Genomic DNA, 22,798 nt, shown 5'->3' on the forward strand with positions numbered 1-22,798 from the left:
TAATTTAACATTTGAAATGTAGCTAACTACTATGACTTACAGATTGAATTTTAAATTTTATTGTTTTAATTAACTTAATGTAAATATCCATATACACTTATTGAGGTACTAAATAAGCAGAGTTATAAAATATTGTATGCTACACATTTTCTCAGTAAATATTTCATCTTTCGCATTTATTTTCTTATTTTGTGTCCATTCATGTGCACACACAAATACACAAGCACGTATACTATAGCACATTTATTTGTGCAGTTCAGAAGACAAGTTGAAGTAATCAGGCTTCTCCTTTTACCATGGTAGTTATAGGGTTTGAATTCATGTCTTTAGGATAAACGGCAAGAGCCTACAACTGTTGAACTATCTTCAAGGCCCAATAATCAACTACCTATTTTTTAAAAATTAAATTTTCATTTCTGGTTGTAAATATTAAACAACATAGCTACATAAATGTATATTTTATTCTGTCTCTAAATATTAGCATTAAAACTTTCTATTGCATCACCTGATCATTTGGGGGGGATATGAAGCTCCAGTGTAGTGTACAATTATGATTCTAATTTTAGTAACTTAGTGAATTCTGTCTCTTTTTGCTGACAGGTCAAGAAAGATTTGGAAACATGACAAGAGTTTATTACCGGGAAGCTATGGGGGCATTTATTGTTTTTGATGTCACCAGACCAGCCACATTTGAAGCCGTGGCAAAGTGGAAAAATGATTTGGACTCAAAGTTAACGCTCCCTAATGGTAAGCCAGTGTCAGTGGTTCTGTTGGCCAACAAATGTGACCAAGGGAAGGATGTGCTTATGAACAATGGACTCAAGATGGACCAGTTCTGCAAGGAGCATGGCTTCGTAGGATGGTTTGAAACATCAGCCAAGGTAATGCTACATTAAATAATAAGGTTAATAGAGTAGGATTTACAAAGAATCCAACATATAACCGCTATTATTATCATAGTGACAATAATGTTTCTGTCCAGTGGTTTGGAGTTAGCAAATTGTTTTGTGCTCTGTCTCATAGTTATGAAATAAGTGACAGAAATTATTATTTACTACTTAAGATGATTATGACTAGATAAACCAAACCACTTGTATGTGGCCACATGTCAGGCAGTATGCCTTGATTCATTCACTTATTGGGATAATAATCAAACTAAGGTAGTTACCATGTTCATCACCTTATTTTGTAGTGTTTTCTGAGATTTTCTATATGCATATAAATATATCCTTTAGATTATTTAGATTACACATGGATCATAATTAAAATTGTGAACAAGTTTTTGAGCTCAATTCATACTGGCATGTTTTAAAATCATTCTTGCACTCAGTCCTTACAACAACATTTTGTAATTTCACAGCAATATATATATACATATTCATAAATATTTGAAAATATATGAAAGAAATAGAGGTCACAATCTGTGTCACTGTCTTAATCTTCACACTGTGACCATTAAGTGCATGCACGTGCATGTCAGGAGTTATACTTTGTCATATGAATGAAGAGATGACAACCATATAGAACCACCATATTGGGAATACTAGGATAGTGGGGCAAGAGACAGAATAATACAAATGTGGAGAGCATAGCCTAGCTTGGTATTTCTGGTTCTGCTGGTAGCCTGGTAAGTATGAGGAACTGAGAGCCAGGAACCTTTGTGTACAAAGAGCATTGCACATAGAGCTGTGCCTTACCTTTTATTTGTTAGAACAAATTTTCTTTTCTACTCTCACTCTCAGTTCCAATTTTGGTTTATATATTAAATCTCAATCATAGCAGGGAATAACTTTAATAGTAAATTTGTTCAATTTAATTTACTTTTAATTAACATAAATACTTAGACAAATTTATGTCAGGCAGTATACCTTGATTTATTTACTCATTGGATAATAATCAAACTAGGGTAGTTAGCATATTCATCACCTTATTTTGTTGTGTTTTCTGAGATTTTCTGTATGCATGTAAATATATCATTTAGATTATTTAGATTATAATCTATGTAATTTTGTTGTCATAGCTGTCCTACTCTTTTTAATTAGTGTAAAATAAATATTTAGATATCTGTGAATCCCAAGCATTTGCTACTTGCTTGGAATTCAGATGTGCATAAGACAGGTAGCTCTTTACTTATGGAGGTCATCAGTAGACTCCATTGCAGACATTCATATACAGCTTCAGAGAATTTTGGGGGAAATTCCTTGAATGGCCATCATTCAAAGTGGGTTGCAGGTGTTCTGTTACATAGCATCTTACTATAGATACTCTGCTCTACTGTATAGGTTAAACATGGCTATGTATTTTCAAATAGCTGGAAGAAATAAAATGTTTCATTAAATATGTTTCCTTTGATTTAAACATATCCGGATTCCTATGGGAAAATGACCTTGCCCAAGATTATCTAGGGATTGAAAAGAAAAAGCTTATTTAAGAATATCCCTGAAGTGTAAACCCAGCAGGATTAAGCTACTACTCGACTCACAAGATGATGGAAAGGGAAAAGAGCTGCTGGTCCCACTTATGGGTTCCCAAATGAAGCAGTCTTGGTTAGAGTTAATTTCTGGACACACTCAGCACCTGGCTACTCTCTGCTCTACCATGGCTCACTAAGATTTCCTTGGGTTTCGAGAGTTAGGTTGTTCAGTTCTTAGTGTTGTCTTTGTTTGTTTTTGTTTTGTTTTGGACTTTTTGTTTGTTTTAAACAGTTTCATGTTCTACTGTACTTCTCTAGCTCTTTTATTCCTTAATTAGCCATTTCGTATTATTCTTCCCTTAGTTCTAGAACACAAGAAATTCAACATCTGTAGTTTTCCCCTGAATTAGCCTGGAATTTCCTTTTTCATTCCAAAACACCAGTTAACTAACATAGTCTTCATTTTCCCTGAGCCACATACCCCACTTTCACACTGTGTGTACTTTCCTTCAGGTCCTTTCTTTGTCTTTTTTCTTGCTTTCTTGTTTTCATTCTTCCTTTCTTGCTTGCTTCCTTGCTTTATTTCAACTCTTCATCTGTTCACAGGAGACATGGTGTTCTGCATTACTCTTCTTAACTACTGCTGAATGAGAAGGAATAGATTTTATGGAGAAGTGGTCTTTTATTATTCTTCCACTGAATGGATACCATCAAGAATATCTTACTTATCAGTCAAGTATTATGTGCACTGAAACTGCAGATATTTTTAAAGCAGATACAATCAGTCTTCATGCCTAACCATAGCATAGCATATGTAAAATTTATAGTGTGCAGAGTAGTGATTAATTACTAACAAGAAAAAGGGTAAGGAGGCTATGAACGGTTGGTCAGGTTGAAATTACTTCAGGGTCTAAGAACTTTCTTAACTTTGTTTTCCTTAATTATCTTTGTTCCCCCATTGCAGCATCAAATTCTGTATGCCTGAGAATCCTATGCTCATTAACTTCAGGCCTGGCTGACCTTCCCACTTAAATACTATATTTCTAATTGTCCAAATTTACACCAGTGTTAAGTTTGAAGAGAAGCTATGTATACGTGTGAGAAAGTGGGCCATGGAATTTCACAAGCAATGTGTGCATGATTGTGTAAGACCACATGGTGAAACATAGAGTCTACATTCTACTTTTGTCTTCTTTCTAAAAGCAATTCATTTGAAGTTGCCCTGTGGAGCATCCTAACAATAATGGCTTGCTGACCCTGAGTTAACTTCACCATCAATATTTGAAACCTCTGCAAAAATATGCATCACTGGCAAAGTGTAGTGCCAAGCTGCTGAACAAGTCCTTTCACAGGTCTGAAATAAAAGTCTGCTAAGCTTTGAATACGGCATTTTAACCCATAAAACTGAGACCCAGATTAAACTTCCTGTTTGACCCCGAGATGGCAGCATTTGGGAACAGCAGTTCCTTCTTTGATTGCATGTGGGATCAGGGGATGTGTCTATTATAAAGCATTTTGATAAAGTAAGCAGGTCTCTTGAATGATATCATAATCAGCTGGCAATGAACATCTGATCTCCATTTTTCCCTTTTTATAGCTCAAAAACTACTAATGAGTCAAAGCCACACACTCTGTCTTTGCCCTCATAGCCACAACCTGTAGAAATACCATGGACATCAGGAGTAACCTTGCCCTTTCTTAATTGAAACTGGAGCTTATAATCAAAACTACATTCCACCATGCTGCTGACCCTACTGCCCAGGAGAATTTCATGCCTTAGCCTTGCAGTCTCTTCAGTAACTTTCATATATATGAACGTATACATACATAAAGTGGTGCATCTGATCTTTAAATCTTCTTATATTAAATTCAAAGGAAGGAAAAATGATCTTTACCAAATCAGATTTTCTTTGCACTCTGTATGAATGTGTGTGGATTTTCTAGGTAACATATGATTGCTCCCTCAAGCATATCAACTTTCCCCAAACATTCCTGATTTATTCCTGCTATTTAAAAATAATTATCAATTTGTTTTACTCCTGGTTGTAAGCTTACACTTACATGTATAAGTGGGATCTCAGTCCATCTTTCTCTGTCCATTTACTCTAACAATAGATGTTTTATGCCTTCCTGTGAACATACATAATTTTCACAATTTGCTTTCATTATAAAAATTTGGAGTCCTGCCATCTAAGCTCCTCTTGAGGGTGGATTGAACCCTGCGATGTGTTAACAGGTTCACCTAGTACATTTCTGGAGGCTGTTGTCTGAGTCTTCCCACTTTCACTTTGGGGATTTGCTTTCTTACCATCTTCTGAAGTTGTTGAAATTATTGTGAAAATGTATGTGGATCACCTAGATGCATTACATGATTTCACTGTCACACACACACACACACACACACACACACACACACACTGCTACTGCTGATCGGTGCCATAGCCTAGAGTCCATCAGCTAATCTGGGTTACTGTCCATAGTTGGCTCTGGGGTGCCCACAGCTGTACTCTTATGAGAAGTCCTTTTGTATCTGACCTCCCACCACCAGCACTTCATTTCGCTCTTAAAGTGTGGTTCTGTAGGTGCAGCTGTGTGCAGAAATGGGGCATTGAAACAATGGAGCATGTTGAATCTGTGTAATAGTGAGGATGAGTCTAATTCACAGAGGAAAACCTGCAGTGTTTTCTGTTCTTGTTTCCCTTTATCTCAAGATTTACTACTGGCTGATTTCTCTTCTATGTATAGTGAATCTGTAGGTACACACTTCCAAGAATGCTGTAGGTAAAGAGGTGCATTGGGAAGCAGCTATTTTGAGTTAAAAGTCAATATGCCTGTGGATGAGAGAATGAATGTGCTTGACTGTGGATCATCTGACATGGTGCTACTTATTATAGAAAAAGAGTGAACACTTGACACAGCAGCTTTTTCCCTACTGTATTTTAATAAGTGCTAAACACATTTACTATCTTTAGAGATTTTTTTTTTAGTTCACTTACACAGGGAAAACCTATAATTTTTTTTTTTTTTTGCTTGTTTGTTTCTGTTTTCTTTCCTTTTTTTTTTTGAGGCAAGTCTTCCATACCTAGGGTGGCCTCAAACTCCCTATGTATTCAAGGATGACCATGTATTATTATTTTGCTATGAATAGACAAGGTTAATCTAGTATGACCTTGTTTTATTGATCTTTCTGCTGCCATTTCCTGAGCGCTGAGATTACAGGCATCTGTCAGTCTCTGAGCGCTGAGATTACAGGCATCTGCCACTGAGCGCTGAGATTACAGGCATCTGTCAGTCACTGAGCGCTGAGATTACAGGCATCTGTCAGTCTCTGAGCGCTGAGATTACAGGCATCTGCCACTGAGCGCTGAGATTACAGGCATCTGCCACTGAGCGCTGAGATTACAGGCATCTGTCACTGAGCGCTGAGATTACAGGCATCTGTCACTGAGCGCTGAGATTACAGGCATCTGTCACTGAGCGCTGAGATTACAGGCATCTGCCACTGAGCGCTGAGATTACAGGCATCTGTCACTGAGCGCTGAGATTACAGGCATCTGTCAGTCACTGAGCGCTGAGATTACAGGCATCAGCCACTGCACATGGTTTTATGAGGTGCTAGGGATTTGACTAAACTCATAGATTTGTATGTTCTAGATAAGCACATAATATACTATTTATAATAGCTTTTCAGATTTTATTTATTTTGACTCTCTCTCTCTCTCTCTCTCTCTCTCTCTCTCTCTCTCTCTCTCTCTCTCTCTCTCTCTTGCTCTCTCTCACACCAAAAAAAAAAAAAAAAAAAATTTAGCCAGGCAGTGGTGGCACACGTAAAGAACTTAATCCCAGAACTTGGGAGGCAGAGGCAGGTGGATTTCTGAGTTCGAGGCCAGCCTGGTCTACAGAGTGAGTTCCAGGATAGCCAGGGCTACACAGAGAAACCCTGTCTCAAAACAAAACAAAACAAAACAAAACAAAACAAAACAAAACAAAACAAAACAAAAAAAAACAAAAACATTCTCTCTCTCTCTCTCTCTGTGTGTGTGTGTGTGTGTGTGTGTGTATATGTGTGTGTATCTTGACATGTGTGGAAGTCAAAGAAAAATCCTTGTGAGTCAGTTCTTTTTTTCCCCTATTAGGTTCCAAGAATGAAAGATTGTCAGGTTTGGCAGCAGGTGCCATTACCCACTGAACCATCTCACTTGTTCATATTTTCCTTTATTGCTTCTTCTGGACTTAAGACACACTCTTACAGAGGATGGCCTTGTCAGAAATCAATGGTAGAAGAGGCTCTTGGTCCTGTAAAGGCTCTATGCCCCAGTGTAAGGGAATGCCAGGGCCAGGAAGCTGGAGTGGGTGGGCTGGTGAGCAGGGGGAAGGGGGAGGGGATAGGGAGAGGGGGATTTTCAGAGGGAAAACCAGGAAAGGGGATAACATTTGAAATGTAAGTAAAGAAAATATCCAATAAAGTAAAAAAAAAAAGAAAGAAAGAAAGAAAGAAAGAAAGAAGAAGCAGACACAATCTTATGACCTAGATTGCACCAATTAACTAGACTAGGAAGTGACCAACTAGATGCAGAACCTGTTTTTGTTTGTTTGTTTGTTTTTTGTTTTTTGTTTGTTTGTTTCTGGAGCAGGATGGCAAGATGTTTGGGAAAGCCTGGAGTTTATAAGCTTTACCCAATCAGCCTCTGCTAGACCCAAGAACAGTTATGTTTAAAGTTAAATTCTTCCCTGGTTCAGAAAATAATAGGTTCAGCGCTGCTAGGGGGTTAGAAAAAGTTTCTTCCTTAAGCTGTTTCTCTGTGGGGCTTGAATCCATTGTGGAAGATCATGTTGGATTGTTTTTCTGGATGCATGCATGATTCTGTTCACTGTATCCACCTGGCATTAGGGTTTTCAAATGAGAATGTATGTAGCTTACCATAAATAAAGGGTGAGAACAACAAGTTTATTGCAGTCTTTGCTCCAGTAACTTTTTTTTTTAATTAGATATTTTCTTCATTTACATTTCCAATGCTATCCACTTTCCTAGTTTCCTCTCAGAAAGTCCCCTATACCCTCTCCCCGCCCTGTTCCCCAACCCACCCACTCCTGCTTCCTGGCCCTGGCCTTTCCCCTGTCCCCTGTATTACTCCAGTACCTTTTAGACTCTACTCTCCTGTGTGATGTGAATCCATATTGGCAATCTCAAAATTTTGTTATATGCTGACTTGATTTTTAAAAAAAGGTTTACTAGTTTTTATTATGTGTGTCTGTGTGCCACATGTGTGCAGGTGTCTGAGGAGGGCAAAAGAGAGTGTTGGCTTCCCCAGAGCTGGAGATGCAGTTTTGAGCAGCTCCATATGGGTGCTGGGAATCAAACTTTTGTTCTCTGAAAGAGTAGGAAGCTCACTTAACCACTGAGCCATCTCTCTAGTCCCTGTTATATGTTAACTCTGTGCAAAGATTTATCTTTTTTTTTTAAAGGTAAGAACCCACTCAATTATTTTAAGACTTTATGGGGTAGGCCTTATTATCATTCAAACAAAAACAAAACAAAAAAAAAACAAACAAAAACCTGAAGCATAGGTGACCACCCTGATGTTTTATAGTTATTTTATATTTTTATTTTAATACATGTTTCCTCATACCCTATTATAGTGACATTTTAAAAATTAAGACCCTTCCTATAATCTGATGCTGCGTCATAACAAACGCCAGGTTTACTTTTGCTTTCCATGTTTCTTCTAAGAGGAAGCTGTACTGAGTGGCAGTTCCTAAGTGGTTTGCCCCATGTTAAACACTTAGATAAAGCAGTGGGAATGCTGGCCTTGAATTATGTTGTTGTTGCTGTTGTTGTAAAGGGAAAGTTTTCTGTGTTTCATCAAATTTACTGAGCTCTTTTATTATTTTCAAGTTAATTCTGAAGCTGGCACGGAGAGCAGTTAATATTGGTGAGTTTTCTGGAAGCTGCTCAAAGGGTCATATCACACGTCATTTATTTTACAGGCATCTAGAAAATAAACAGTTATAAAAACATGCATTTATACAAACTGGAATTGCATAGATAATTGCACTTGGGTATGGGTAAATAGCTATTCTAATTTCTTTTTTAATGAGTTGAGCATAGCACATTATTTTTTTAAATCCTTTTCTATTAAATCAAGTAATAAGCCATCTCTCATTCTCTCTAGTTCCCAAATGTCAGAAAGAAACCTCGATAGTCACTTTATGTATTCTTTGATGAGCACAATTTGAATCAGATGACTTTCTTTCAGGATCTGTATTATAGTCCATAGTGTATTCAAAGAAATATGATTGTTATTTTATTAACAAGGTACTAAGGAAAATAAATAAACTTGCACGTTTTCTCCCATGGCTTTAGATGGAATTATAGGCTATGGTTAGACTGATTGATTTGTCCATCTCTTTTAAACCTGCCATCCAGTTCACCCTGTACTTTTTGTTCTCCTACTTGTAGCTGTTAGAACTTAGAGTCATAAAAGGATGAGACCCATTTGAAATCTAAAATCAGAATAAAGTTAGAAAGTGTAATTTAAAGGAGATTATGGGTGTGTTTAATAGTCATGATTGGGTTCATAATGACTACCAGTCTGCACTAGCACCTTCTGAGTAATTACTTCTGACAGGTTCTGAGTGCCTTACTTGAAAAATGGAAATCTTTTCCTGAGTTTGAGAGTTGGCTTAAGCTTGAGTAACAAACTCAATCTACCCATCTGCTTACAGATTAGCATAAATTAATAATAACTTATTAATTTTGGTATAATTATTTCTCTAAATATGCTCTAGCTCTGTGCTAATAATTTGCTAGATAGCTAGTCATCCCATTTCACGGGAGGGGAAAGAGACCATTAGAGAAGGTTATCATGGCTTGGTTACTAGAAGGTACAGTATTGCTCCTGTCACTCTGTCCTTCATAGCTTGTGATTTTATAACTTAGACCTCCAAACCTTTGCTTTCTCACATTTAGAAAATTATAGTGTGCCATCTTGAGACCAAGTTTAGGTGCCATACGTTGAAAATTGAACAGAATTGTTTTGATTTCCTCACTGCCTAGATCAAAAATCTCTAATAGGCTTTATTTATTGATGAATAATAGTCAGACAAATTAGGAAGGTCACCAAATCAAATAAAGGTCACCTCTATATTAACCTAAACTTCTATTAGAGCAGAGCTACACTCATGGTTTACACATTATTGATGTCTGTTTTTCTGGCCCAATTGCAGAGCAGTTACACAAGAAGCCTTGTAGACTGCGAATTCTGAACTGTTCAGATGTTTTCTAATAAGAACAGCTTTTCTTTTCTTTTTTTCTTTTGTTTTTGTTTTTGTTTTTCTTCTTTCTTTGAGACAGAGTTTCTCAGGGTAGCCTAGCAGTCCTGGAACTCACTCTGTAGACCAGGCTGGCCTTGAACTCAGAAATTCACCTGCCTCTGCCTCACAAGTGCTGGGATTAAAGGTGTGTGCCACCACACCCAGCTCAGCTTCTCTTTTCAAGGTAACATAAGACTAGCTTTGCATGAAATGCTGTGCTATTTATTGGTTTCCTTCAAACAAGTTTGCAATGAAGTTGCTGTTAATTCCTGTCTTACATATGAGGGCTTTGAAGTTTAAAGTAGAAAGTGTAAGTGACTAGGCTAAGTACTTGTGGTTGGCATGTAATAAAGCTGAGATGTGAATCTAAGTGTACTAACAGCCAAGTTTAGTCATTCCACCACTACAGTGTGCTACCTTGTAGCTTTCCCCCATTGTGACTTTCTATAATAACTATTTATACTGAGCAACTGATACTTGCAGATGGGAAAATATGAGTCTGCTTTCCAGAACATTAAAGTCTAATGAGAGAGATGCATGTGATGAAAACAGGCCTTGCTTTCACTGTGACAAAATGACAGAGAGAAAAACCTTGGAAAGAAGAAAAGTCTAAATACATTTCTCAGCCCATGGTTCTTTGACTAAGGTGAGGCCAACATGTGAGTGAGGAAAGACAGGAATGAAGACAAAGTAGAAGGGCAAAGGGAGAAAGGCAAAGAGTGAAGAAAAGGAAGACCAGGAAAGAAAGGAAGGAAGGTCAAGAGGAAGAGAAACATAATATATACTCTTCTTGGGCACACCTTCATGACCTACTTAACCTAAATGTACTCCAACTTTGAGAACTTCTACCACTTTCCAATAATGCTATCAATTATGAATTAAGCTGGGATTTACCTCAGTGGTAGAACATTTGCCTAACAAAATGCAAATCCCTGAGTTCAGTCCTTAGTTAAAACAAACAAACAAACACTGCTGACATTATGCAGGGAAACAGTCTAGATATGAGGTCTCAATTGGTTTCCTCCCCTAGGAGATCAGGAAACCCTGAAAGAGGATGAGGAAAGATTGTAGGAGTTAGAGAGGGTGGAGAATGCCAGGAGAATATGACCCACTGACTCAACTAAGGAGGACTCACATGGGCTCATGGAAACTGAAACACCAAGCAAGGGATCTGCTTCGATATTTATCAGGTCCTTGTATATATGTTATGGCTGCTAGCTTGCTGTGTTCATGGAGCTGTTAACAGTGAGGGTGGGGAGGTTGTATCTCTGACTCTTGCTTGCTCTTGATACTCTTTTCCTCCTATTGGTTTCATTGTTCAGCACCAATATAAGGGCTTTCCTTTGTCTTATTGTATCTTGTTTTGTCCTGTTTTACTGCTGCCTCTAGAAGGCTTGCTATTTTCTGAAAACAGAAGGGTAGTGAATCCATGGGAGATGGAGGTTGGGGGGAGGGGTAGTGGGTTAGCTGGGAGGAGTGGAAGGAGGGTAAACTGTGATCCACATATATTCTTTTAAAGAAGAATCTATTTTTAGTTGAAAAAATGCATTGTAGAACAAAACAAAACAAAACACGATTTTCTTGTAGTAGTTGCCAGTTACCATAACGAGAATTACCACTGATCAACATGCAGTGACTAAGAGACTTTGGAAGTGTTCATTCCTAAGTGGGACATTTAATATTTCTTCTCATCTAAGACTCAGGGATCATTGCAGAAGGTGGGACATAAAGATTCTAAGAGATAGAGTTAGTGGATGACAAAAATCAGTAAACTAACATGTTCTGGATGCAATAAAGCAGTGCCACAGGTGGACTCAGGGGTTGTGACAACATGCACAAGACCTGTGTAAGATCAAACCAAGCCAGACCTCAGGATGGAGAGCGAAGTGGGGTATGGAGTCTTACTTCTAGCTGAGAAACTGTTGGCAATTGATGGCTTCTGGAGAAGGCAGAGTCAGTTTTCCTCAGGGACTCAGCTCCCGAGTGGCTATGCATGCTCCAGTAGATGGCCTTACACCTGTGCACATATAGACAACACTCAGTGGACTCAGTGTTTTTATTAGTTAATTTTTAAAAGAATACTTGGAATTTGGAGGGAATCGAATGGACATGGGAAACAAAGGAGGGATTGAAGGAGAAGGAATGGGGGATGGACTTGATCACAACCCATTATATTCAAGTATGGAAATGTCACACATCATACATAAAACAATACAACTCTATGCAATCATTGCATCCTAATTTCAAATTCCAAAGGCTTCTCAGTCATGCCTGCCAACCAAAACATTGAATCCTCTTTAGCTACTCCCTTGGTTCCTTGAATTTCATATGTCTTCTTTGCAACATGGTAAGAAAAATGCTTGGAGATAGGAATTTCAGAAGAAAACATGCTTCATTAGAGTATTATTTAGGAGGAGGAGTGAGTATCAGAGAGAATGGGGAAGAAGCCTTTCAGGAAAATGCAAAAAACTTTGCCAACTGCCTCGGTAGAAGGCCCCACTGCCTCCCTCCTTTCCTTTGGAGAGTCACTGTATGGATTTAGAATGGTTCTTATGTGGATCAGTTCACTATGAGAAAGGAACAGAGGCTACAAACTAGTGAGCTTATCTAGAGGAAGGCTGGAGTTAATGTGACCTGTAAGAACTGGGTTTATTTCTCATTTTGCCTGCACGTGTGTGGTGTGCATGTGTATGTGTGTGGCCACATGGGTGCGGCTACACAAGTATAAGGGAGAGCATGTGTACATGTGCATATGCACATGTGGAAGCCCAAAGTCAATACCAGGTATCTTCTGCAATCACCTTACCTTATTTATTGAGTCAGGTTCTCTCTCTAACTCTAGCTAGTTTCACTAACCAGATTTCCTAGCGGAACCTGTTTCTGCCTCTCAAGTACTGGGATTATAAAGAAGTTCAACATAACTGCCATGGTTGTATGTGAGTTTTAGGAATATGAACTCCAGTCTTCATGCTTGCAAGGCAAATGCTTTATCCATGGAGCTATCTCCCTAGCCACTCAGACTTCCATTTTGTATTCTGCTAATCATTTTCCAACAAAAGACCTATGTACTTCTTTTGAGAATTCTGTGGACTAAAGACGCTTGCAAGGCCCCACCCACCTCAAGCTTCACCTGAAATACAAAAGCCCCATTTTCCATAAAACTGTAGGTAATAAAAATAGCTTATTAAATTCTAGATTGTTAGGGATAAAAAAATTGCCTGGGTGCATCCCAGTACAGAGTATAACTAAATTTTGATCTCCAGACTTTATAAGTAGACCACTTTACACGTGCCTTGATCCAAGGAATGATTAAATAAAACCAGAATTTGTTTCTGGGTTGTGTCATCTGCCTGAATATCAACCTCCAGGTGTAATTATTGATCTCCACTCCTTAAACTTTTTTTTTTCTTTTGGTATCTATGCCTTCTTACCATCTAGAGATGTCAACTGACATGCCTGGATCTCAGCATTTCTCTACAAATGCTTATTTGGAGACCCTCCTCACACACAGACACCTACCTTAGTCCTTAATATAACCTGTTACTCATCCTTCAGGAACCCTTTTACTGAACATCAAAAACTCCCACAGAGAGCTTTATGCTTGCTCCCCTGGAGCTTTGTTTACTTCATTGCTCTCCACAATTACTCTCAGTTGCTTGAAATCTCCTGGTCTTTCTAAGCAGAATATACTTTCTGCTTTTGTGTACCTTGCTCTCTTCCTTTGAGACACAGCTTGCTATTCAACATTAACGATTTCAGGTGATATCTTTCTTCGCTTCAGACTTTATGTAATGATTATTTTTCATGAGCTTGGGCCCTGCCCTCATCCATGAGTGTCCCTGTTTATAACCCAATACAATAGCTGTGACAGAGAAAGTGATCGCTTTGTCAGAAGCTACTGAATAGAAGAGCAGTGCTACTGGCATGTCTCTCAAGGACACTTTCAGAAGATTTGTCTACTGTATTATTCTCTTCCTGCCCTTTGCAGATGATTTCTGTCCTTGGAGAACTCTGCAGAAGAGAAAAATTAAATTACTTGTGTATTTCCCAGAAGGACTCTAGAGAAAGCAACTTCTTTCGTCTAGAAAGCGCTCTAGATACTTTGTACAATAAGGAGATTGCTACTGTACCCAGCTGTGTGGATGGGCTATAGGAAGAAAGGAATGAAGATGAAGGAGACCTCCTCCTCTCTTAATGCCCTCGGTCCTAAACTGGAATTGCAAACTATAGTAATGTTACCTAGAGTCCCATAAGGACTTGACATTAATCCTGGGGTCTGCTCACTCAGTGTATTCATCCACCTTTTCTCCTTACTGATTTTTTTTTTCTTTTTTTTGCATTATCATCATAGGAGTTTCTGGTACTGCTATTTGAGCCAGACAAAATGGTTATCACAATTGTCTGTTTTTACTAAGAAAGAACAGAGTTCTAAGAAAGCTTCATAAATTTCTTTAAAACTTTGCACATTTATTTTATATATATGGATGTGTGTCTGCTTGACTGAGTTTTCATGCACTTAATATACCTACGAGTCTGAGAGGGTCAAAAGTGGACGTTAGATCTCCTAGAACTGGAGTTACAAGCATTTGTGAGCCATAATCTTGATGCTAAGAACTGAATCTAGGCACTCTACAAGAGCAGGAAACACCTTAAGTCACCCCTACAGCCCCAGGAAAGCTTTTCAGTGATGTTTATTGGACATACTAAGCATGAGTTTTAGATCTTGGCCAATGACCTGTCCTCTGACAGTGATTCTTAAAGGGCCTTGAACATCGGGGTCATCTAAGGGGCTTATTGCAATTGCAGATTCTTCTATATAACTTTTAGAAATAATTGTAGAGGAAGACAATATTGTTGGAAAATACTACTTTGCGTGTTTTAATTTCAGTAGTAATATTTGCTGTGTTAATGTTCATTCATTCTCAAAATGTTTTAAGAATTTCTGCTTTGTATTCAAGTGGGCACTTTGCTAAGTACTGAGATACCAAAAACTAAGGGCAGTTTCTCTTAATCAAAAAGTCCCCACTGTCCAAGGAGAAAGCCCATAAACCAGTACAGTTTGAAGTTTGATTTTTAAAAACATCTACTTCATAAGAGCTGTTAGAGAATTTGCTACTAAAAGTGCTACCTATATCTTGGCGAAACAGTTTCCTTTTTATTGTATCAGGACCACTACGCATAAGGAAACATCAAGGAGAGAGTCAAAGGGGATTCTGAAGAAAATTTGTTTTTTTTGTTTTTTAAAGAAAATTTGTTTTTAATTTTTTATTAGTTATTTGAGTTATTTACCATTATCCCCATTCCAGGTTTCCCCTCCCTAACCCCCCTATGCTATCCCCCTCCCTCCTGCTTCTATGAGGGTGCTCCCCACACCCACCCACCCACCCTCCCACTCCCACCTCACTGTCTTAGCACTCTCCTACATTGGGTCATTGAGTCTCCATAGGACCAAGGGTTCCCCCCACCCCCCCCCTTGATGCCAGATAAGGCAGTCCTCTGTTACATAAGCAGCTAGAGCCATGGGTCCCTCCATGTGTACTCTTTGATTGATGGTTTAGTCCCTGAGAGTTCTGGGAGGTCTGATTGTTTGATATTGTTGTTCTTCCTATGGGGTTGCAAATCCCTATAGCTCCTTCAATCTTTCCCCTAAATCCTCCATTGGGGTCTCAGTGCTTAGTCTGAGGGTGGCTGTGAGCATTCACATCAGTATTGGTCAGGCTCTGGCATAGCCTCTCAAGGGACAGCCATACCAGGGTTGGCATCAGCAATAGTGTCTAGGTTTGTTGTCTGCAGATGGGGTAGATCCCTGGGTGGGGCAGTCTCTGGGTAGACTTCTTTTCTCATGGGTGTAGAGTGGAGCTTTAGGAATCCCATTTAGGAACCCAGGGTTTGTTGAAGGCCCTCTAGCTTTTCATCTTAATGCTAAGTATCTACATAGCAATATGTTGCTGCTATTAGAGTTATCTTACTATATAAGTCCTTAGAAAATTGTCACTGTAAATCATGGAGAATTCTAATATTAGTGAAACTTTTTAAAGATTCATGCTTTCTTTCAAAGAGACTTTTCCCTAAATGATTCGGTTCTTCATTTTACCAACTTCTCTCCAACCTTTATGATACCCAAACAGATGGTAGAGATGTTAACTTATTTACCTGCAATTATGTGTTTATTAGCTTGTGGCCAAGTCAGAATTGGAATATAGCTCTCTCTTCTCAAACTTTGTATTCTCTTTTTTCTCTATTTCTAAGCAGTTTTCTATTATTTTTCTTAGTCTATGAGAGAACAACAAACATAGGTGTTATCTGATGCATTAGATGGCTTCCTGTGCGTGGCTATTTCCTCTTCAACTACCCCGAATCTTTCCAGTGTTCCTGTCACTGCTTTTTGTTGAATCATAAATAATGATTCCATCTGATATGATTTAAAATGACAGTGTTGTTTCCTTATGTAGTTTGCACTTCATCATTAATGTCAGTGAAACTTTATTCCTTAATGGTCTTAAACATTCCCCTTTCTGCTGATTATTCAGTTGAGTATAGCATTGTTCTAGCAGACTACATCCCAGGCTCCTCTATTTCCCACTTCCTGTTTGTTTTGAATGTCCTCCAGACCATCACACAGCTTACAGTCCTGGAACTTTGCTCTTTCTCTCTGTGTGGTTGCCTTTGCTTGTCCACTGTATGGATTGCCCGCATTCTGGGGCCCTGTCTCATCACCTCATTTACCTGGAACACAAGCTTCTGAAATTGTGTAGGCAAAGCTGCATAGACGTTTCTGACTCTGATAGTTCAAGTATACATTTTCTAAACCTCATACAATTTTTGATCTCTGCATTGTTCTCAGATTTTAGATTTTAACTTATTTCCCTGTACTGCTGGAAGCCTTGCTCCACTGTTGCATAATAATACTCTTTGCTGCTCTGTACAGGGCTGAGACCTTCTGATTCTTACAATTTTCTGTTGAAGCTGTTTTCCATTGTCTGTCATGTTTCAGGATTATCTATTTAACCCCAGTATTCTGTAAGTTCACATGTTATTGTTGTGTATGGCTACTGTTCATTTGTGTTTCTGGATCCTGAGTTCTTTCACCTTAGAAACACACACACACACACACACACACACACACACACACACGATAGTTTTCTATCTTTTCTTTATTCTTTTTTTTATAATGTCCATGATGATTTGGTATTACTTCATTTAAGTCTGTGAACTTTTCATTTTTCCATATAATTTCGAAGCATTTTTACATTTTTATTTTATTGTATTCATTTTGATTAAGCTTTCTATTCATTTATTTTCAGGCTATTTGGAAGATATAAGTATAGATGATTCACACTGTATATGTTACAGGTGTTGCTGGTATGTTATGGAGAAGGAATGGAGGGCCTCATTCTTTCCCTCAGTCCCTCTGATTTCAGCTGCCCTTAAAATACAATTCTAGAGATGGCTAAGTACTGTGGGCATGACATTTCTTTTGCCTATCATCTTCCCCTACACAAGCTTTAATTTATACTATCTCCATGCTAGAACTAACAATTTTCTATTTCCTCTAGATTCCTAAAACTATGTCAAAATCTCATGAAATCACATTTTCTTATTCTTTTAATCATTAAGATGCTATTTCATATATTCTATTACTTGCAGTTAATTTCTTCAGAATATTGGTAAAGAAAAGAAACAGACACGTTTCATTATCCTGTCATCCTTAACTGGAATGTGTGCATGCTCTTTGTCGACTTGTTGGTGTTTATTCATTCCAAACCTGGTTAATACATAACTTAATTGCTGCATTTTTTTTTAAAAATTAGTATTTTGTCTTAATTTTATAATGTGGGAAATAAAGCGTAGCAGTATATGAGTACTTTACTCTCAGTGACCAAGCTGGTGAGCGTCAGAGCTGGGACTAAAACTTGTTACTGTTGATTCATCTTCATGCTTTCTTTGTTAATTTCTGACTTAAAAACAAACTAACAACAAAAACAAAAACAAACCAGAGTAGACAAAAGCTTGTCCTCCTCTGTCAGAACCAGTGTCTCTACTTTCTAGCCATGACAAGGGTTTTCCCTGCTTCAGGAGGACTTCATTGTTAAGACCTGTTTGCCTTCTCCCTCCTTGTGTTACTTTATTGTTTTCTGTATGGACTTTGTTTGTCCCCTGTTTTGTGGTGCTTTGCCTTCTCCGATGGTGTCTTGTTTGCCATCTTTTAAGCATTCTTGATTTGTTGGTGACAGCCTTATCTCAAGGCCTTCCATTTCATCTCCGTCTGCTTCCCTGCGAGTAAGATATTGATTTCTTGGGAGAGCCTGCTGGGATTGGGGGAAAAATCAATATCCCATTAGACATAAGTGAGGAGTAGCAGAGCACCTCAGCTGCCAGCTTACTGACCTGACATGCTGGGATAGTGCTCAAAGTCTGGCTCAGCCTGCTGGGCCCAGATAGATTCTGAAATGATGAGAATGTCATAGAGAGAAGAAAGGTAGCCAGGTAGGCATAGGCAGCACTTTCCTATGCTGTGGTAAAGCTGAATGGGAAGATCTGATCTGTGACTCCAAAAAGTGAAGAAAAGTGTGAAATGGCAACAGAGCATTACATTAATTTTCAGACTGGAAGAAACTTGATAAAATACAGAAATATTGAATGGGTACTTTATAAGCGAATTCACAGACTAACCTGGAACACTAAACAAAGTGGCAGGGAAGAGGGGGAACTGGACTTACCAGAAAAGAGAGAAATGGAAAATTCTGTAGATGTGAAAACAAAAGACCTATAAGACATGTAGAGAGGATGCGATTCTGGGTGACAGTCCACCCACAGGGAGCCATGTCTCATTACTGCCTATAATACTGGAGTAAGGAAGGAACAGATCCTAAGAGAAACTCTTCAATTAAGCTGCTCAGCTTGGAAGAAAGCAGTTAGAGAGACAATGATGCAGCATGATGCCCTTAAATCTTCAAACCTTCTTCTTCCCACCAACAGTGTGAGGCCCAGAGAACCTTATGAATATTCCATGCAAGCCACTGACGTACTGAGTGAAACTTTGGAGCAATCCAAACATTAGTCAGATGAGCATGTCCAGACAAAAAGTAAATAGGGCATAGCTACTTCAGAGCCATGGGTGCTGAGTTTCACTCAGGGAAGTGTAAAGATCTTGCTCATCAGTGGGTGAGGTACTCCAGTGACAACACTTTATACAAATGTCTGAGAAACTCCAGAACAATGACTCACCCATCCTGATGTCTATGCAGAAATACAGCATAAAACAATATTGACCAATCATGTATATCAGGTTTCATCTGGATACATGAATAGCAAGTCTCTCATCATTATGATTTGCTCTGGAAAATATCTAATGGAGAAGATGGATCTAACATTCATCTTACCAAGGATGGGATATTGACTGAAGCTTTGTCTGTCACTTTGGCTTTTATTTGTTTTAAATTTTCATTTACTGTGGTTGTTTAAATGAGAAACATTCCCTATAGATTCCAGGACTTGTATTCTTGGCTCCCAGTTAGTTGTGCTGTTTAGGGAGGTTTGGAGTGTATGGATCTGACAGAGGAAGTATGTCACTAGGGTGGACTTTCAGAGCTCATAGTTTTACCCTATTTCCACTTACTTTCTCTGCTTCATGACTGAGGTTGAATACTTAAGGTCTCAGTTTTCTGCTACAGTTGTTTCTTTTCCATAATGGACTCTTATCTAGAACCATAAGTCAAAATATATAAGTTGTTTTGGTCATGATATTTTATCATGGCAAGTGAAAAAACATCCCTTGATTCATTCTATTTTTTAATTGCTCAATTAGATTGTGTGATTATTCCATTCCATTCTATACCTATTCTGTTGTGTTCTTTCTGTTATTTACATACAATACATGTAACTTTCTTTCTCATATCTCATTTGCTCTTTGTTTTATCCTTCCAGTCATATTTTCACTTCTACTATATAAGTATCTATAGCACTAATAATTTTTAAACTACTTGCCCTAATGATATCCTGACCCAACTTCCTTTTACCTGGTCTTCTTTATTTTTAACCATTACTATAATATTGATCCCTAGTCTTACCCAGCCAATTTTCCTTTCATTCTTACCCTTACAATAAGTATCTTAGTACATATCACATTCTCCTGCACCTTTATTCTTTTTTTGCTTGATAGAGTAGAATTATGTATAATTGACAGTGGTCGCAATGAATTTATCTGTTGTCTGGGGTTGTTTCAGTTAGTGTTCTAATCTTAGAATGCTACTGGAGATCATGTCTGGTGCACTGAGGGTTTAGCTTCTGACCCACAGTCCTAATGTAGTAAAGCAGAAAGACACCTCAACTCTACCACAGTCTAGACGCTCTTGAATGTTACAGTGACTTCCAGTAAAAGAATATGCTTCTTAAAGAAAAAACCCAACCAACTACAAAAACCCAAGTGCTTAAATCTTGCAGATGCATAAGAAAGAGGGAAAAATGAAAGCCAGACTTGGTTGCAAATACATAGTGTCATGGTGAGATATTCCACTTAGATTGAATTAGATTTAATTCCAGAGTAAGCCAAAAAAATAATTATAAGAATGCTTAAAAAAATCAAAGAGGACATAAGCTCCTGAATGAACTAGAGAACATCTCTTCATGATAAAACAAAAAACAAACATCAACAAAAACTGGTGGTAGAAGAAACATACTCCAGCATAATACAGACTACATATAGGAGATGTATCACCAATATGATCTTAAATGGGAAAAACCTGCAAGCATTTTCACTAATATCAGAAACAAAAGAAGGATATCTGAAGCTGCTGACCCCTGTTGTTGAATTAGGGAAGGCTGGTAGAAGGTGAGGAGGACCAGCAGTCTCAATTAACCTGGACCTTGGAGATCATTCAGATATTGGAACACCAAGCAGGTAGCCTACACCAGTTAATATGAAGCCCCTAACACATATACAGCAGAGGATTGACGGATTTAGTCAGAAAAGATGCACCTAACCATCAACAGACTGGAGACCTCAGGGAGTGAGGAGGTCTGGTAGGGTGGAGGTAGGGATGGGGGTTGCGACATCCTTGTGAAGACGGGCCAGGAGGAGGTATGGGATGTAGAACAGTTGGAGGGTAGACCAGGAGGGGAATAACATTTGGTTTAAAATTTAAAAAAATTAAATAAATGATTAAATAAATAAAAATATTTTTCTTGTTTGTTTTTGTTTTGTTTTTCTTTTTCTTTCTTTCTTTCTTTCTTTTCTTTCTTTCTTTTTTTTCTTTTCTTTCTTTCTTTTTTTTTTTTTTTTTTTTGAGACAGGGTTTCTCTGCATGGCTCTGGCTATCCTGGAACTCACTCTGTAGACCAGGCTGGCCTTGAATTCAGAAATTCACCTGCCTCTGCCTCCCAAGTGCTGGGATTAAAGCCGTGCGCCACCACGCCCAGCAAAAATATTTTAATTAATTAATTCTTTGAGTTTTTACATAATGTATTTGGTTGTACAAACACCTGGCTCCTCTTACTATCTCCTCTCAGAGTCACTGTAAACTCCCTTACACTCCCCAACTTCTGCTTAAAGTCTCACAGAATAAGACGAATGAAGAGCATAAAAGACATACAAATAGGAAAGTAGGAGAAAGATGTCAAAGCTTCCTTACTGCAGAAAACATGATCCTACATGTAAGAGCCCATAAAACCCTACCAGAATAGTTTTAGGTTGGATGGAAATTTTTCTTTCTTTCTTTTTATTATTTTTATTTTTTACAGTCAGTCAAGTCTTTGTCTCCCTCCTGGTCCCTCTTCCTCCAGTTCCTCATCCCATTCCTCCTCACCTCTGTCTCCAAGGCTCTCCTTCCTGGGGCCTCAAGTCTCTTCAGGGTTAGGTGCATCTTCTCAACTGAGGCCAGACCAGGCAGGCCCCTGCTATATATGTACTGTGGCCTTGGACCAGCTCCCATATGCTGCCTGGTTGGTGGCTCAGTGTTTAAGAGATCTCAGAGGTCTAGGTTAGTTTTTCAAAGTAGCAGGATACAAAATTAACCCACAAAACTCTATAACTTTTAAAAATACAACATAATAATATAATAATAGTATTAATAATAATATAAGAGTAATGGATGTAACAAAAGAGAAATCAGGAAGACAGTCCTATTCACAATTACCTCAAAACAAGAGAAGGAAAAAAAAAACCCTCAGAACAAAATTTAATCAATGAAAGAAAGCCCAGTATAATGAAAAGTTTGAACAGTGAAAAGGAAATTGCAGACACTAGAAGATGGAAAAACCTCTCATTCACATCAACAGAATTAATATTGTGAAAATACTGTACTAATGAAGGCAATCTACAAAGTCAATGTAATTCCCATCAGAATTTCAAACTTGTTCTCCAAGGAGCTAGAAAAAGAAAAACCTTCAAAAAATTCATATTAAAGCACAAAAGATCCAGAATAGTCAAAGCAATTCTAAACAAAAAAATACAATGCTCATGTTCTCACCATAGCTGATTTCAAGTTTTCCTACAGAGCCACAGTACCAAAAATGACTTGGTACTGGGCCAAAGACCAAATTGTAGGTGAACGGCACAGAGGGGTCATGTAAACTCCAGATAGTCATCCAAGCTTTGATAAAGATGAAAAAATACACATGGAAGGAAAGGCAGCGTCCTAAACAGGTGCTGAAGAAACAGAAGCATGGAGCTAGAGCCCTGTCTCTGCTCCCTGGAAGACCTTTCCTTCTGTGACCCCTTGCTTTCAGTGATAGGACTTTTTGTTCTGATTTAACTTGTACCATTAGCAATTTTTTTAATCTTGTCCTAAAATCTGGTTTAGCTTAATGACTAATTCTGAACTGTTCTGAGTTCAGATCGTAGTGCTCTGACCTCTGTCAATTTTCTTTTTAAATCTCATCCATACGGGGATTTCTGTTATATTACTTTTCTCTTTATCCTTAATATTTCTTTAGTTCCTGCAGTATTTATCAGTGTGTTCTTTTCTTCATAACAGTCTGGGCTTTGGTCGTAAAGTAAACTCTTAAGTTTTCTTATGTTATTTTTGGCTTACAATTTAACATTCTTTATTTTATTTGTTTTACCTTTAAGTC

General features: G+C 38.1%; 1 protein-coding gene across 1 annotated transcript in view; it reads left to right on the forward strand.

Moving 5' to 3' along the window:
• Positions 1–22,798, forward strand: part of Rab38 (RAB38, member RAS oncogene family) — a 61,300-nt gene that overhangs the window by 19,608 nt on the left and 18,894 nt on the right. Inside the window, exon 2 of the mRNA NM_028238.7 lies at positions 601–881. Within this exon, the coding sequence (NP_082514.4) occupies positions 601–881 (281 nt within the window). The remainder of the gene's footprint in view (positions 1–600; positions 882–22,798) is intronic.

This window comes from Mus musculus, chromosome 7 (assembly GCF_000001635.26).
Source record: "Mus musculus strain C57BL/6J chromosome 7, GRCm38.p6 C57BL/6J".
Lineage (NCBI taxonomy): Eukaryota > Metazoa > Chordata > Mammalia > Rodentia > Muridae > Mus > Mus musculus.